This window comes from Hippocampus bargibanti, linkage group LG06, assembly GCF_051943395.1.
Source record: "Hippocampus bargibanti isolate YZ-2025 linkage group LG06, ASM5194339v1, whole genome shotgun sequence".
Classification (NCBI taxonomy): domain Eukaryota; kingdom Metazoa; phylum Chordata; class Actinopteri; order Syngnathiformes; family Syngnathidae; genus Hippocampus; species Hippocampus bargibanti.
The window spans coordinates 7,168,507-7,186,455 of record NC_142739.1 but is presented as its reverse complement, the minus strand read 5'-3'; the positions used below and the strand labels follow the sequence as shown (position 1 = coordinate 7,186,455).

The following is a 17,949-nucleotide window of genomic DNA, read 5'->3' as shown; positions in this document are numbered from 1 at the left end:
GGCCAAGCGGAATGCAGCCTCGGTGGTCGCCGGGCATGTGAAGAGTTCGGTGAGGTCATGGAAGCCGACTTCCCGACCGCTTCGAGGAAATTCTGGTCCACCATCCGGCGTCTCAGGAGGGGAAAGCAGTGCACCACTAACACTGTGTACAGTGAGGATGGGGCGCTGCTGACCTTGACTCGAGACGTCGTGAACCGGTGGGCAGAGTACTTTGAAGACCTCCTTAACTCCACCAACACGCCTTCCTTGGAGGAAGCAATGTAAGGGGACTCCGAGGTGGCTCTCCAATCTCTGGCTGAAGTCACCGAGGTGGTTAAAAAGCTCCTCGGTTGGCAAGGCCCCGGGGGTAGATGAGATCCGACCGGAGTTCCTAAAGGCTCTGGATATTGTGGGGCTGTCCTGGCTGACACGCCTCTGCGACATTGCTTAGTCATCGGGGAGAGTGCCTCTGGATTGGCAGATCGGGGTGGTGGTCCCCCTTCTTAAAAAGGGGGGGACCGGAGGGTGTGTTCCAACTACAGAGGCATCACACTCCTCAGCCTCCCTGGAAAGGTCTATTCAGGGGTCCTAGAGGGGCGGGTCCGTCGGAAAGTCGAGCCTCAGATTGAGGAGGAACAGTGTGGTTTTCGTCCCGGCCGCGGAACAGTGGACCAGCTCTACACCCATAGCAGGGTCCTCGAGGGTGGATGGTAATTCACCCAACCTGTCTACATGTGCTTTGTGGACTTGGAGAAAGCGTTTGACCGTGTCCCTCGTGGAGTTCTGTGGAGGGTGCTTCGGGAGTATGGGGTACAGGAACGCCTGATACGGGCCGTTCGGTCCCTATACGACCGATGTCAGAGTCTGGTTCGCATTGCCGACAATAAGTCGGAATCGTTTCCAGTGAGGGTTGGGCTCCGCCAAGGCTGCCCTTTGTCACCGATTCTATTCATAACCTTTATGGACAGAATTTCTAGGAGCAACCGAAGTTTTGAAGGTTTCCATTTTGGTGGGCTCAGTATAGCATCTTTGCTTTATGCAGATGATGTGGTACTGTTGGGGCCTTCAAGTGGAGCTCTCCAACTCTCTCTTGAGCGATTCGCAGCCGAATGTAAAGCGGCTGCGATGAGAATCAGCACCTCCAAATCTGAGACAATGGTTCTCAGTCGGAAAAGGGTGGAGTGGCCTCTTGGGGTCGGGGAGGAGATTTTGTCCCCAAGTGGAGGAGTTTAAGTATCTGGGAGTCTTGTTCACGAATGGGCGTGTAAGGGAGCGAGAGGTCGACAGGCGGATCGGTGTGGTATCTGCTGTGATGCGGACTTTGCACCGATCTGTCGTGGTGAAGAAGGAGCTGAGCCAAAAAGCAAAGCTCTCAATCTACCGGTCGATCTACGTCCCAACCCTCATCTATGGTCACGAGCTATGGGTTGTGTCCGAAAGAACGACATCCCGGATGCAAGCGGCCGAAATGAGCTTTCTCCGTAGGGTGTCCGAGCTCGCCCTTAGAGATAAGGTGAGAAGCTCGGTCATCCGGGAGGGGCTCAAAGTCGAGCCGCCTCTCCTCCACATCGAGAGGAGCCAGATGAGGTGGCTCGGACATCTGATTAGGATGCCCCAGGACGCCTCCCTGGTGAGGTGTTCCGAGCATGCCCATTGTTTCAACTTTATTGATAGTTCAAAGGCAGAATGTAGACTGCAAGGTTAAAACATCCCATCAATCAGGCTCCAAGATTACACAGACACTATCGGATTTGCGGTAAATCGAATTTTACCCTTTCCATGCTTTCCCCATCGGTTTTCACAAGCTGTATCTACCTCGGTCAAGGATGACGCTTCGTACACTTGGAAGACCGTGAAAACTATAAAGGACATTTAAAAATGACAATTAATATTTCAATAAGTTCGACAAGGCATACAGTAAATAAGCAAATTAATAACGTACCGTGTGCACCTTATTAACTGAAAGTAGATTATGTAGACTTTAGACTGTTGTTCTCTCTCTCTCTAGCAGTTACTCTCGTTCATCGAAACACATGACATGGAAGCAGAAGTGATAATGACTAAACCTTATAAATAAAGTTTTGAAGACAATTTTATGAATCACACATAAAGGTTAAAAACGTTAAACACTTTTACGGAACAACAAGACCAAATAAATTATATTTTTGTTGTCATGGCAACCAAATACCATATACCCGCCAGTTACACAAGGCCCTTAGCATAGTAGTGTAACTCGACAGTTAGCTGGTGGTAATGGCGTGTGAGACATAGGTAGATAGCGCGATCTACTCAAGCAACGTTGTGTATGATGGCGAAAGTGTTGGAAAACAATGATGAAGATCGAGTGAGGGAAATTGACAAGAGTGCTGGGATCAAAAACTGTTAGATGGGCATGGCTGGAAAGATCAGTCACTGTGGAGATCTACAATGCCGCATGAAGGAGACATCGGCAAACCTTTCTCGCAGCAAAAGCGTAAAGCGAGACTTACTGTGCTGGAGATGCTGGTGAGGAAAGGAAGCAAACTGCTTGAACATTTTGAATGACAATCACACTGTACATATGTATATATTTGTGTATAAACTATTCTTAGAAATGTGAAAAACTTTTATTTGATACATTCTTGAGAAATATAGATATGGCAGCCTACAGCACATATGTGGTAAGGTATTTTTATTTTTCTGAAACTGCTTTATCTTTATCATTTCATGTGTTTGCTCTTTCAAGCATTTACATCCTAGATACTATAATACTATATTATGTTTAAATTGACAATAATGATGTATACATATTGAAGAATGAAAATTAATTCATAAGTGTGGCAAATGGTGAAACGCTTAACATAAACTACAATAAACCAATGCAATACAGTAAAGTCTCGTTATATCGATATCGGATATATCGATAGTCCCGGTTATATCGATACTATTTCTATGCACGCATGGAGAAAATTACATGCAAACCACTGTGAAAGGATCCTGCGTGTGTATTATTTGCGGGGCGACTGTGGCGACGGCAAAGCGGCACAATGTGGAGAGACATTTCACAACGTGTCACAAAAGCTACCATGCTAACTACCCACCGGGCAGCGCACTACGAGCGGAAAAATCCCGTGAGTTAAAAGCAGCGTTGCGCAAACAGCAGTGTTTTTTCACGAGACCGGATAAAAACTCCCAAAAAGCAACAGAAGCCTCGTTTAGAGCTACGGAATTCTTGATAAAGAAAAAGAAAGCTTTTTCAGACGGGGAGGTTGTCAAGGAAGCAATGATGTTAATTGCTAAAACTATACTTAAAGACGAGAAGTATGGAACCGATGTACTCTCCACTCTCTCCGATGTTCAACTCGGCGCAACTACAATGGTAAGAAGAGTTTCGGCGATGTCTGGGAACTTGGCAGACCAGCTCGACCGGGATCTGGCGAGATGCAGGTGGTTTAGCATCCAGTGTGACGAGTCGGTGGACAGTAGCAGTACGGCGCAGCTGATGGTCTTCATCCGGATAGTGTTGATGATTTCTCCACCAAAGAAGAACTAATGACAATACTACCCCTGAAGACAACTACGAGGGGAGTTGACATCTATAACGCGGTCAAGGAGTTTTTGGTGGAGAAAAAGGTGCCGCTGGAAAAGCTAGTATCAATGACTACAGATGGGGCTCCTGCTATGGTTTGCCGACACACAGGATTCATCGCTCTCTGTAAAGGTGACTTAAACTTCCCAAACTTTCTGCATTACCACTGCATTATTCACCAGCAGGCCTTGTGTGCAAAAGTGATCGGCTTTGAGCACGTAATGACTCCCGTCGTAAAGATCATTAACAGCATCCGCTCCAAAGCTAAACAGCACAGAACATTCAAGGAACTTTTGGAGGAGCTGTCAGCTGAATATGGTGACCTGCTACTACACACAGAAATACGATGGCTCAGCAGGGGACGGATTTTGCTTCGTTTTTTGTCACTTTTGGGTGAAATCAAAGAGTTCATGCAGTCCAGAGGTGAGGACACCTCGCTGCTGGAGGACACTGAGTGGACACTTGATCTTGCATTTTTGACAGACATTACTGGGAAACTGAACAGTTTGAACTGTGAGCTGTAAGGCAAAGGTAAAACCATTACTGATATGATTAGTTCTTTAAATGCATTTAAAGCTAAGATAAACATTTTCTCTGTGCACTTACAGAGAAAAAAGGTGCTGCACTTTCCCTCTGTGCAGATGATGCTAAAAGACAATGCTTCTGCATCTGAGGCCTTTGACAGAGTTGCAGAAAAGTACTCTCGCGTCAGCCTGGATGCTGAACAGCTAGAGATGGAAATTGTAACACTGCAAAATCACCTCCCCCTCAAAGCCCATCAGACTGCACCAACTTTTTGGTGCTTTATTGACACAGAAAAGTACAGTGGTGTATGCACAGCAGCTATGAAGGTTGCAAGCCTGTTTGGTTCAACTTATCTTTGTGAATCAGCCTTTTCTGATATGAATTTCATCAAAACAAACACAGAACACGGCTCACTGATGCACATCTACAAGACTCACTCAGAGTCTCAGTGTCAAGTTACACACCAGAGTACAACACACTGGTGAAAAGCATGCAATGCCAGGCTTCCCACTAACTGACAAAGAAACAGATAACAGATTTGGTGTCCAGTTCAAAGTGTGATATAAATTATTTAAAAATCTGGCTGTTAATTTTTTCGATTTTTTTTCGATTTTTGTATTTAATTGATTCATAGAAACACTGGATATGATGTTTTCATCCAAAGTGCTATGGACTTTGCATGCCAGGGGCGTCCTTCCCAAAGTAGTGCATGATTTGTCAAAAAGTGTAAGTGGTTAGTTCAAATGAGACTTTTTCTTTTCCTACAAAAGTGATCATTTGAAAAAGTTTCGCTTAAAGAAAATATAAAATAAAGTGTTGCATATTGATTTTAATCTCTTTATATATTTATTGGGAGAAATCATTTAACATGATCAGTTTCTTCACATAGAGAAATATCACTAATTATTAATAATAACATAGATTTGAAGGTAAATTGAGCAAATTGGCTATTTCTGGCAATTTATTTAAGTATGTATCAAACTGGTAGCCCTTCGCATTAATAATTCCCAAGAAGTAGCTCTTGGTTTCAAAAAGGTTGGTGACCCCTGTATTAGAGGAAGTGGAGAAATGTTTGCTTATATTCATCAATGAGAAGCAGTTGGCAGGAGACAGTCTGAGCCAAGATACAATTTGCGGCAAAGCAAATGCAGAAAGATTTGGGAAAAAATGATCCTACCGATGGTCTTGAGTATGATTTTAAAGCAAGCAGAGGATGGTTTGAAAAGTTAGTGTGCCCTGTGATTGGTGAGCAACTGGTCCAGGATGTGCCCTACCTACTCCCCAAAGACAACTGAGATAGGTGCCAACACGCCCCGAACAGACAGAAAGAGAGGTGTTTTTGTGCTCCAATGTTAATTTTGATGATAAAATTGGTGAAAACAAAACATATTACAGTTCGTATTTATAGTATTTTTCAAATGTTCTATTATTACGTGTTTATCCAATTTATGCTGTCAAATAAAGTGTTTAAAAAAAGTTGTATTCTAGACTTTGAATGGAATAAAACGTTTTACCTTGACGTCTGTGTAAGCTCTCAGTCGTATAGGAGTGGTCAATCGATGACAATATTTCTTCAGCCGTCATTTGTGTGTACTTCTTTGAAGGTGTCAGACGTTTTGCTTACAACAGACTTCTTAGATCGTTACCATGTAGGCTTAGTCATGCTGATAAGGTGATACCAGAGGGAATGGGGCAATCAAGAGACCATAATCAGTCAGGACAAAAGTAGTCAGTGTAGCCTCAGGGAATAGTCCTCTGCTCCCCCCAACCTTATAGCAGGGACCTATCAGAGCAGATGTCGGGCACCGCCACCTCTGGACAGTAGGCATATTTTATATATATATATATATATATATATATATATATAGGGCCAGTGCGACCAGCAAATTTTAGTTAGCTGACGAAGCCTCTTAGATGAGAAGCGAAATGTCCGACACCTTCAAAGAAGTACAGGTGACGAAACCTTTTCAGTGATGTTTTACTTTGATTATAATGGAACGTGCTGTTTCGGTTTTCAAACAAATCAGTTTTCGAACAAGTTTCTTAAATCAATTACGGTCGAAAACCGAGATATTACTGGTGTCTGAAGTCCATCTTGATCAATTATATGATGTTTACATTGATCTGTTGGATTAAATCGCGTCACACACAAACATGACTCGATATTTCATTTATGCTGACTGAAAAGGTCTGCATGTTTGGTTATGTTGTAAAAAAAATCATTTAATCAACGCCAGGAATACCACCGATTCAGTTCGTATTTCTAAGTCTTCCAAACAGACATGTTAGACCCCAAAATTCCGTTTTAACCGCATCTGAGAGCATTTTACTTGACTATCCTGTTTGTCTGTTTTTCTTATTCGCCCCCAGATTGAAGAAGGCTAACATTGGCTTTGATCACATGTTCGAGGAGGTGCCCATTGTCATCAAAAACTCTCACCTTATCAATGTGCTGATGTGGGAGCTGGAAGACAAGTCCACAGTCGCTGACAAACATGAACTACTCAACCTATCCAGCAGGTCAGGATCATTGAGCATTTATTTACTCAAAACCTATGGTCAAACCAATATTTTTTATGGATTCTTATACACTAAGTGAATACAGAATGTGACAGAGCAGGCCATAAACAATATTACAATGCTTGCTGCCTTCTCTCAAAAATGTCGCCATTCTGAGATTTACAACATTTACAAGACCAATAAGAAAAATGTCCATGGTTCCAGTGGATGGTGGGCTCATTCATAGCTGCCCAGATCCTTTACAACTACATTTAAAATGGAACAAATATTGCACACCGTGAAGTTGCTCTATGAATGTTGCACTCAGTGCATCAGGTCGAATAAGAAACAGTTCTCTAACATTAGCTGCTGATCGGTTTCCAGCTGGCTCCATTGGTTGGGAAGCACCTTCTGCCTCTCTAAACATACTCAGTCTGGGAGTGGTGTTCAGGTGTCAGAGTGAATTTCCAAACGCCTCCTAGAGAAGTGGGGGTTTTGGATGCCAGTCCAAGTGCTAATAAAAGTTGTACCAGAATATAAATGGCATAACCAGCCATATTATGACAAAAGGGGGAATTTAAAATCCAAATACCTAATCACCAATTTAACATTCCGGTCTGAGAAAACAAGTCAACCAACCCGATTGCGTGGACATAAAAATGCATCCAAAATATCAGTGATGACCGTGAGAGTAAAGTGATCGCCATGAGAGGCGCTCGACATGTAGAGAGATAGAGGATAACAGCAGATTGTCCGCTGGTTTGTTTCAAAATGTTTACCTTTTAGTGAAAGTGGTGTTACTATATACAGTATCAACCTTTGCAAGCTGTTGCATGAAGATGCATATTGATCATTGTCAAAATTTGTGTGCATGCATGCACGTTTACTCTTTCCTGCATGAAAGGGGAGCAGGTGGATGGTGTGCTTGCATGCTTGAGGGGGGCTGTGTTTATTTCACCAATCAGTGAATCATCAATTGGATAATTAAATTAAAAAAAGATACATTTGTGAGAGTCCTAGTTGAAATCTCAGCATTGATGAATAGATGGGCATTAAATAAGAGAGTAAGTAAAAAATTATTTGCACGCTGTGCTACAGTGCGTGTTTGTGTCGTGATCGTGATACAGTGAGACCTCAACTTACAAACACCTCAACTTACAAATTTTTTGTCTTACAAACGTCAAATTTATGAAAATTAAACCTTATAATAAGCACTATTTTCATAATACACACCCACCACGGCTGGCGGAGTGATCTTCGGCGGAAGCACACGACCGAACAGCACCAGATGTTAAGTTACCAACAGTCCTTATGGAAGGTGACTCTCCTTCCATAAGCCATCAACAACCATCAAAAAGGTAAATAAAACTTTATTTTTCAGCACAGTTTATTTCTTTAATTACAGTCGTCATGTAATGCGCCTGTCTTTCCAAACAGCAATTCCCTTTGACCTTCGACCTCCAACGCCATTCCATCAACCCATAAATGACCATCACAAATGTAAATAAAGTGACTTTATGATACAATGCAGTGTATTTCTTTCATTACAATACAATTGCACATTTATTATACATAGAATAAGGTATGTTGTGTGTAGTTACACACTTTTCGCCTTACACACTCTGTCTGGAAACCAATTAAGTTCATAAGTTGAGGTCTCACTGTATTTGATTGATTGATTTTTACACGTTTGTTTCTGATGTTAAAAATGACTACTCCACTAGCAGACTGCACCAGGGAAAAACAGAGTGCAGTCAACCAATTTTTATGAAAACAGTGCACGATACTAGTTACAAAAGTTTTTTTGACTATTTCCCCGACTGATAATTTACAAAGAAAGCATCCACAATAATCGGGAGTAAATTAATCATCTGCCAAAATAGAATGACCCAAAACACAATGCCAGCACGAGAAATGACTCTATTATGAGGGAGGAGTTGCAAGTCTTACACTGGCCAAGCCAATCACTGGACCTTTACTCAATTTAGCATGCATTGCCCCATCAGTCTCCCCAAAGAGGAGACTGACGGGAGACAAAAAGGGAGGGAAAGAGGGACAGTGACAGTGAGAGGGAGAGATGGGGATTGGATAGCGAAAGTACAAAAGAGGACCAAATGCCGTCGGTAATCAATTTCTCTCACGCGAAGTGAGCTAATTTAACTCTATTGGTCAGAATTGCATGACTGTCCATGTTTTGTGTTATGTTCTCTGGCCTTGTCCCAGTCCATGATGTGATTTTCTCTTTTGCAGTGGTCTGTGATGGCTGATTTATGGTGTTCCAGTTGTGCTTGTTCTTTTATTGCTCTTGTTTGTATATGGTGCTTCAGGATATAAAGCACACATTCAATGAGCGGTCTCTTTTAAAACTGCTTTCATATGTAGAACAGACTGCGTTATAAGACACATATAACGTACGATCATCCCTTTGGTTGTGTTATGGCACCCGTAGATAGAGCTATGGTAAAAGGAATACAATACATTACATCCATCCGTCCATTTTTAAATCTACATTTTCGTTATTAGGATCACGGGGGACGCTTCAGCAAATCCAGCCAATTGCAGGGCACACAAAGGCAAACAAGCATTCACATTCACACCTTGGCACAATTTGGAGTGTTCCATTAATCTGCCATGCATGTATTTGGAATGTGGGAAGAAACCAGAAAACCCACTCAGGTCCGTGAAGAACACCACACAGGGAGGCCGAACCCGGAATCGTACCTTGCACCTCTGCAGTGGGTTCTGCATGCTAACCACAGGACCACTGGGCCGCACCAATACATTACAATAAAGCTTTATTTACATGGTTCCCTTCCCCGTGGTTGGGTGATGGATCCACTAGAGGCAACGAGGCTCAACCTTATGCAATACAATACAGATAACATCCGATTTACGACCGGGTTCCGTTCCGACCAAACGGTCTCAAGTCAGAATGGTCGTAAGTCGAAATCCATTCAAAATGTTGAATAGGGACTTAGTGCGATATCACTTGCAAACGATCTGATTCGGATGCCACAGGGGTGGCCAGGCGTGGGTCTGGGTCGCTGGTGTTCAACCGGTTGCCCTCTCCCCGGCCCTACCCTGCTCTCCACAACATATGAAGCTCCGTGAATTAGCATTATAACATCAACTTCGGTGATATGTGGCATATAAGGACATGAATAACAAATAAGCTATAATATGTCAACATCAATGCAGATACAGTAAAGTCTCGTTATATCGATATCGGATATATCGATAGTCCCGGTTATATCGATACTATTTCTATGCACGCACAGAGAAAATTACATGCAAACAGGGTCGGATATATCGATAGTCCCGGTTATATCGATATTTTTTCGGACTCCCTTGAATATCGATATAACGAGACTTTACTGTAGTTTAATGGTTGTGCATGCAAAAAGTTGTTTAAACTTTCAAGATGAAAAGTTACACACTTACGCATGAATGGCGTTCTATACAATAGAGTTCATAATAAGAAAATTGTAGTGAATCGCAATTCACATTAAATCAAGAATGTAATCATGGGGTCAAGAAATGCATTCGCCCGGTCCCCATTCTGAAGAATGTAATCATCTTTGGCTTGGAAGACCTCCATTTTACTTATATTCGTTCAACAAAATAATTTACGAGCTGGATGATCAGCCTCGAGAGGAGCAGAAACAACATGACAGGATGACAGTGGTTATGTATAATTACGAATTGATCATTATTCAGGTTTACAGCATCACCTACTCGTCAACTCTTCTTCATACCTGAATTATAATACAGTGATACCTAGGTTTACGAACCCCTTGGCTTACAAACTTTTCAGTTTACGAACGTTACATTTATGAACATTTTACCTTGGCAGACAAACTATTTTTCGGGATACACACGGAGCTGCCACAATGAGTGATAATGTTCACGAACGAGCCCGGTCTCCTAAAAAGAAAATGGTGACCGAAATATCGACCAAAACACCAATAAAAATAAAACACCAATAAAAATGACTTAAAGTGTCCAAAATATGCAAAAAATTGAGTTGCGAATTGGGCATTTTCAGAAAGTCGCGCCCTCAGTTCGTGACGTCACGCCAAGATGTCTTGCCTTGCTCGAGAATCAAAACAATGGCTTCAGATTTGGAGAATATGCTTTCTCGTTACACATCCAGTTATGAATAAATAGTTCTGAAGAGGAAAGCATATATGTTTGCAATCGATTAAAGAATTTATTCAGTGTCATTTTGAGGCAATAGGAGGGGAAATGTCGCACCCAACAAAACAGGCAGAAGATGGCGACAAAGCTCCGTGTGTAATAATAATACATGGGCTCAATTGGCTCAAAATGTTTGTCACAACACACAAGGATTCACCATCGCGTTATTTGTGTTTTGCTTCTAATTTCGCCATCAACACGGGTCAACACGAAGTTTTCAGACCAAACAAAGTCCCGCAAAATACATTGAGGTGATGCAAGGTATGTCCTTTCTCAGTCAGGGGTGTTCCTTCAATGACGTCGGGTGAGGACTCGTCACCAACTCAAAAACAAGACTTCCGGAATATTCAGCGTGAGTCTTAAAATGTGAAATATAGCTCTATGCGGTGGAATCTTTGTAAAATACGCTCAGTAGAAGTCATTTGAAGTGATTTTACAAATTATGGACACAACTTGTCCGGAGACGTCGGTTGTCCTTTCAGGCAAAAATGATTGCATCCAAAAGATAGGCTGTCAAATGAAAAACAAAAGTAATGTAGTTTATTCAATACATTGTAAGAATGAAAATAGTAAAGAGCAATACATTGGGGAGTCTAAACAAATTCTCAAAAAAAGACAACATTGCAGGGATAATACTAGTGGGCCTCAATCGGCAGTGCATATGCACCTAAAAGCTAGCAACCACTCATTTGACGACAATGATGTTAAAATCTTAGCAAAAGAAAATAGATGGTTTGAAAGGGGAGTAAAAGAAACTATATTCATAAAACAGCAAAATCCTTCACTAAACCGCCATGGTGGGGTGCGGTTCGTTCATTGGATCGTTCGTACAACAGACTGCTTAGGAAACATAGGCTTAGTTGTCCTGATGAGGTGATACCAGAGCAAAAGGGGCAATCAGGCCAGTCGTAGACTTCATACTCAGGCTGGACAATAGAAGTAATCAGTCAGGACAATAGAAGTAATCAGTGGAGCCGCAGGGAGTAATCCTCTGCTCCCCCCAACCTGAGAGCAGGGACCAGTCATAGCAGAGTCCGGCACCGTCACGTCTGGACAGTAGGGATATATACAGTAAAGTCTCGTTATATCGATATTCAAGGTAGTACAAAAAAAATCGATATAACCGGGACTATCGATATATCCGATCCTGCGCCAAACTGCATTAAACAAAAGCCGCCAAAAGAGGCCAGCCAAGCGCCATATAAGAAACGGAGCTGGCCATTAGCTCCCTTTTTTTTGGGTCAATGTTGCCTCAAAATGGCACATATAATTCTTTAATGATTGTAAACATGTATGCTTTAATCTTCAGAACTACAGTGTATTTGAAACATATTCATAACTGGATGTGTAACAAGAAAGCATATTATCCGAATCTGAAGCCATTGTTTGTATTCACAAGCAATGCAAGACGTCTTGGCGTGAAGTCATTTTTATTTGCATTTGAATAAAAAGTGACATCGGCTGTCCTTTAATACACAGTATGGAATGTTAATAATTTTCAAAATCATCGCGCTTCAGCAGACAAAACAAGAAACATTGTTGCAAAAAACGATTGCATTCATATACAGTACAGTGGGCATGTACATAACACAACAGGGAAACTGCAACGCTTACTTCTTACTGTATTATGTATACAATTTAAAAAAGTCATCAATCTTCTTCTGCTTCCCATTTTAACCTTTTAACACCAACAATCTCGTCTGCTACACACGAGCTAGCGTCTGAAAATGAAAATGGCTCTGCTACACGGTGCTGGGCACGTAACCAAGTCACCTGACCAAGTCGACCAATGGCGCGACTGATGGCGTGTCACGTGACAAAGTCACACGGCCAAGTCGACCAATAGCGCGACCGATGGCGGCTCATGTGACCAAGTCGACCAATGGTGCGACCAATGGCGGCTCACGTAACAAGACACGTGACCAAGTTGACCAATGGCGCGACGGATATATCGATATAAACAACAAAAATGGCCGGCGGGGGATGAAAAGGAGCACCGTAATAACCGGATTATCATAATAACCGGGTATCGTACTAAACGGTACTAATTATACATAAAAAGACTAGAAATGTGCAAGGGAAATGAAAATAGTATCGTAATAAGCGGTACTATCGATATAACCGATATCGATATAACGAGACTTTACTGTATATATAGGGCCGCAACTACCAGCAAGACTAGTTCGCTGAAGAAGCATCTTGGATAAGGAGCGAAACGCCCGACACCTTCAAAGAAGTACAGATGACGGCTGAAGAAACCATTTCATCGATGGACCGCTACTGTACGACTGAGAGCTTACACAGATGTAGTAGTAGGAAGCATTTATCAATTTAGTCTTATCAGCTTTAGTCTTTTGTAAAATGTATCCCAAACGACAGTGACTTATGGACATAAGAATAATGTTTAACATAATAAAAGAAAAATGTGTTAAATTGGTGCTTATTATTTTAACAATTGGTTGATTAATTTAAAGATAAATACAATAAATACATTAGCAAAAGTATTGAAACAGACATTAATACATGAACTTCAAGTTAACATTTGACCAAACTGTTGCCTTCTTCGTTTGAAATAAGTTTTCAGTCCATTACTGCAGGATCTATCAGTTCTTCAGGTCTTTCAGTTTGTTTCTCAAGTTTTTTCCCTTCAACCTCCTCTTTTGGAGCGGAAATGCGTTCTCTCTTGTATTAAGCTCCGGGATCCGCCTCGGTTAGTCTCAGACATTGCATGTTTTCCACTTGATAAAGTCCTTTGTTGTGTTGGCAGTGTGTTTTTGGTCATTGTCCTGTTGCATGATGAAGCTTATCCCTATTAGTTTGGATGCATTTTTCTTTAAATGTCCAGACATACAGACAAATTTGATTATGCTACTATCCACAGTGACATCCTTAACCCTTTACTGCCTGAATTGTGTTCTAATTAGAAAAAAAAAATCTGTTCAGTTTTTATGGCCACTGATGGATATAATAACATACTAGTAGCTTCCTTTTTTATTATTTTTCAATAATGTAGAAAATTTGAGCCTAAGAAAATTTGTTCCTAATTTGGCCCAATCATCATGAAAGGCCTATGTTGAGAGGGTGCCTTTTTTGGCACATATGTCAAGTGCAACTTCAAAGACTAGACTTTTACCCATAAGACATATTTTTATTAAAATAATAATTTACATAAAATATTGACATAAAATGTTTACATAAAAATACATAGTTCCTTTACAGATAAAGAAAACTAGCTAATAACCATGGAATAATGCAAAGCAGTTCTTGTGATGATTCAAACAAAGATTTACCTTTCATTTTTTTGCTGTAAATATTAGTTTTCACCGAGCATGTGCCATGCTTGCACCTGTTGCAGTTCTTTGCAATATATGGAACATGAGCTATGTTGTCAAACCGAATACTGTATCATCAGCGGGAAAAGAACCTCAATGTCTTTTAGCTGTTGTTCAGCTGAACAATCGATTGAGCCTCACTGTGCCACAACACCAGATTTTTCTTGTTGCCAAATGTTGGAGTAAGGGGATAGATGTAAACCAATTATCAAAATACAATCGATGATTGTTTCCTGGTTGGATGTTTTGAGCCAAATGGAGCACAACATTTGAGGTCACTTTCAGATCGGGAACCTTGGAGTCACTGACTGGATCTATCGTTCCTGTATATGGAATGCATACATGTAGCAATCATAACCTGCCAGCACAAATAACTTGAACCCCCAGTTCATTGGTTTATTAGGTAGATACTGCTTTAGTGTAAATCTACCTTCATAGAGTACAATTTGTTCATCAATTGACAAACTCTGTGACTTGGGTAATTCTGTTGGGTAAAATTGGGTAAACTTTTATCATTGGCCTTACTTTGTGCAAGGGATCATAATTTGGGCTTCCCCGAGTTCCTTGTTTTGTGTTGTCTGCTATATGCAAGTTCCTTTTTATAATTTCGAAGCGATCCCTTGACATACAGTACATTCTGCAGCATAATCAGTTAGTGGAGATAGCTTTCAGAATCAGAATCATCTTTATTGCCAAGTATGTAGGACACACAAGGAATTTGTTTCCGGTAGAACACGCTGCACTAGTATCGTTGTCAAAAAAACTGCTAAGTGGCACTATACAGTTCCATTTTGGCTACTGTTGAAAGAGTTCAAAGAGTTAATGGCTTGGGGGAAGAAGCTGTTTAAATGTCTGCTGGATTTGGTGCGCATGGATCGGTAGCGCCTGCCTGAGGGGAGTAGCTGGAAAAGGTGGTGGGCAGGGTGCGGAGGGTCCAGTAGGATTTTCCGCGCCCTAGTTTGGATTCTTGCAGTGTGCAAGTCCTCGAGAGTGGGTAGGGCGGTGCCAATGATTTTTTCCGCCGTCCTAACTGTCCGTTGAAGTCGGATTTTGTCCATTTTTGTGGCGGCCCCGAACCAAACGGTGATGGAAGAACACAGGATGGATTCGATGACAGCCGTGTAGAAATGTTGCAGCACCTCCTGTGGCAGGCCATGCTTCTTTAGCAGCCTCAGGAAGTACATTCTCTGTTGGGCCTTTTTCAGGATAGAGTTGGTGTTGACCTCCCACTTCATGTCCTGGGAGACTGTGATTCCCAGGAACTTGAAGGTCTCAACGGTTGACACCAGGCAGTTGGATAGTGTGAGGGGTAGCTGTGGTGATGGATGTTTCCTGAAGTCCACCATCATCTCAACTGTCTTGAGCGTGTTCAGCTCCAGGTTGTGACGGCTGCACCAGAGCTCCAGCTGCTCCACTTGTTGTCGGTACGCAGACTCGTCGCCGTCTTTGATGAGACCGATGACCGTGGTGTCGTCTGCGAACTTTATGAATTTGACAGCTGGGTGCGTTGAGGTGCAGTCGTTCGTGTAGAGAGAGAAGAGCAATGGAGAGAGGACGCATCCCTGCGGGGCTCCAGTGCTCGTGGTTCGTGTTGTGGATGATATATTTCCCAGTCTGACCTGTTGTGTCCGTCCTGTCAGGAAGCTGAGGGTCCACTGGCAGATCGTGGGGGACACACCAAGCTGGAGAAGTTTGGGGATGAGGAGTTCTGGGATGATGGTATTGAATGCAGAGCTGTAGTCCACAAACAGGATCCTTGCGTAGGTTCCTGTGTTGTCAAGGTGGTCGAGGATGTGGTGCAGTCCGATGTTGACTGCATCCTCCACAGACCTGTTTGCCCGGTAGACAAACTGAAGAGGATCTAGCAGAGGTCCGGTGATGTTCTTTAGGTGGTTCAGCACGAGGCGTTCAAAGGACTTCATGACCACAGACGTCAGAGCGACAGGTCTATAGTCGTTCAATCCCGAGGGTGCTGGTTTCTTTGGAACTGGGACGATAGTAGACTGTTTGAAGCAGGATGGGACTTCACACTGCTCCAGGGATCTGTTGAAGATTTGTGTGAAGACCGGTGCCAGCTGGTCAGCGCAGACTCTCAGGCAGGAGGGGGACACTCTGTCAGGTCCTGCAGCTTTCTTGATCTTTTGCTGCTTGAAGAGCCGTCTAACGTCCAGTTCGTGGATCTGTAGGGCAGAGGGCGGAGATACGGTAGTTTCTGGTAATGGTGGGCAGACCGGGGAAATGGTGGTGTCCTTTTCAAATCGGCAAAAGTATGTATTTAACTCATCAGCCATACCATTGTTGTACACTGCTTGGGGGGAAAAGGTAAACGATAATTTGTTATTGCTTTCAGGCCATTCCACACCGATGCAGAGTCGTTAGCGGAGAACTGTTTGTTAAGCCTCTCCGCATAACTTTTCTTTGCGATGTTAATTTCCTTCGTCAGCCTGTTTCGGGCGAGTTTGTAAACTGCTCGATCGCCGCTTTTAAATGCGGATTCTTTCTCTTTTCTAAGCTGCCTGAGTTTGGGAGTGAACCATGGCTTGTTGTTGTTGAATGAGCGGAAGGACTTTGTTGGTACACACATGTCCTCACAGAAACTGATGTATGATGTTACAGTGTCTGTGTATTCATCCAATGTGCCCGTTGAAGTTTCAAAGACGCTCCAATCAGTGCAGTCTAAGCATTCTTGTAGCGATAACTTTGCTTCATCTGTCCATGTTTTAACTGTCTTGACTACCGGTTTTACACATTTGAGTTTCTGTTTGTATGTGGGAATTAAGTGGATTAAATAGTGGTCAGAAAGACCCAATGCTGCATGCGCAACAGACCGGTATGCACCTTTGAGTGCTGTGTAACAATGATCTAGAATGTTTTCTCCTCTGGTGAAACAGTCAATATGCTGCTTATATTTGGGAAGTTCACGGTTCAAACGTGTTTGATTAAAATCGCCCAAAATGATCAGGGGTGATTCTGGATATTTTAGTTCGAGATGGTTTACATGGTCCGCTAGCGTTTGTATACACGCGTTAGCATTAGCTTGTGGCGCGATGTACACGGCAACGAGAATAAAGGAAGCGAACTCACGTGGCGAGTAGAATGGCTTGCAGTTGAGAGACAGCGATTCCAAACCAGGGCTGCAGTGTGCGTCGAGCATCGTGACATCGGTGCACCATTCTTCGTTGATGTAGAAGCATAGTCCACCGCCTTTGGATTTCCCCGATTGCTCCGTATCACGGTCGGCCCGAAGGAGACGGAATCCGGGTAGGTGTAGTGCGGAATCCGGGTGGCGGTCACTGAGCCAAGTCTCAGTGAAGCACAGCGCAGCAGAGCGGGCAAACGTTTTATTGGTCTTTGTGAGAAGCAGAAGTTCGTCCATCTTGTTTGGTAGTGAGCGTAGATTAGCGAGGTGGATCGATGGGAGCGGCGTTCGAAATCCACGCTGCCGAAGCTTGACGAGAACGCCGGCTCGCTTCCCCCTCCTACGTCGGCGTCTCAAAGCTCCGTACAGAGCTGCTACGCCGCTCGCGAGCAGCCCCGAAAAACCTTGTAGATTTTGGTGTGTCGGTGAAAATAGTCCAAGAGTGGATTCCTCAATGCTCAGTAACTCTTCCCTCGTGTAACTGAGTCGCGTAGGATCGCAAAAAACAAATGAAAATGACAAAACCAGGAACAATACTAGGGAGCGTGTCACCGAGGCTGCCATCCGCGGCGCCATCTTGGATCAAGCCCAAAGCATCCAAGTGTTTGGTCATTTTGAGATTGAGAAACAATATATCAATCCCAGCCACTTCTCACGCTCTTCCTTGGCGAGACACAGGGACTTATTGATGTTATTTTGCATTGCATAGA

General features: G+C 42.8%; 1 protein-coding gene across 1 annotated transcript in view; it reads left to right on the top strand.

The window, feature by feature from the left end:
* The window catches only part of LOC148896276 (eukaryotic translation initiation factor 3 subunit H), a 58,918-nt gene that overhangs the window by 27,086 nt on the left and 13,883 nt on the right, over window positions 1-17,949 (top strand). The window contains exon 5 of the mRNA XM_088997723.1: window positions 6,443-6,592. Coding sequence (XP_088853849.1) covers window positions 6,443-6,592 — 150 coding nt within the window. The remainder of the gene's footprint in view (window positions 1-6,442; window positions 6,593-17,949) is intronic.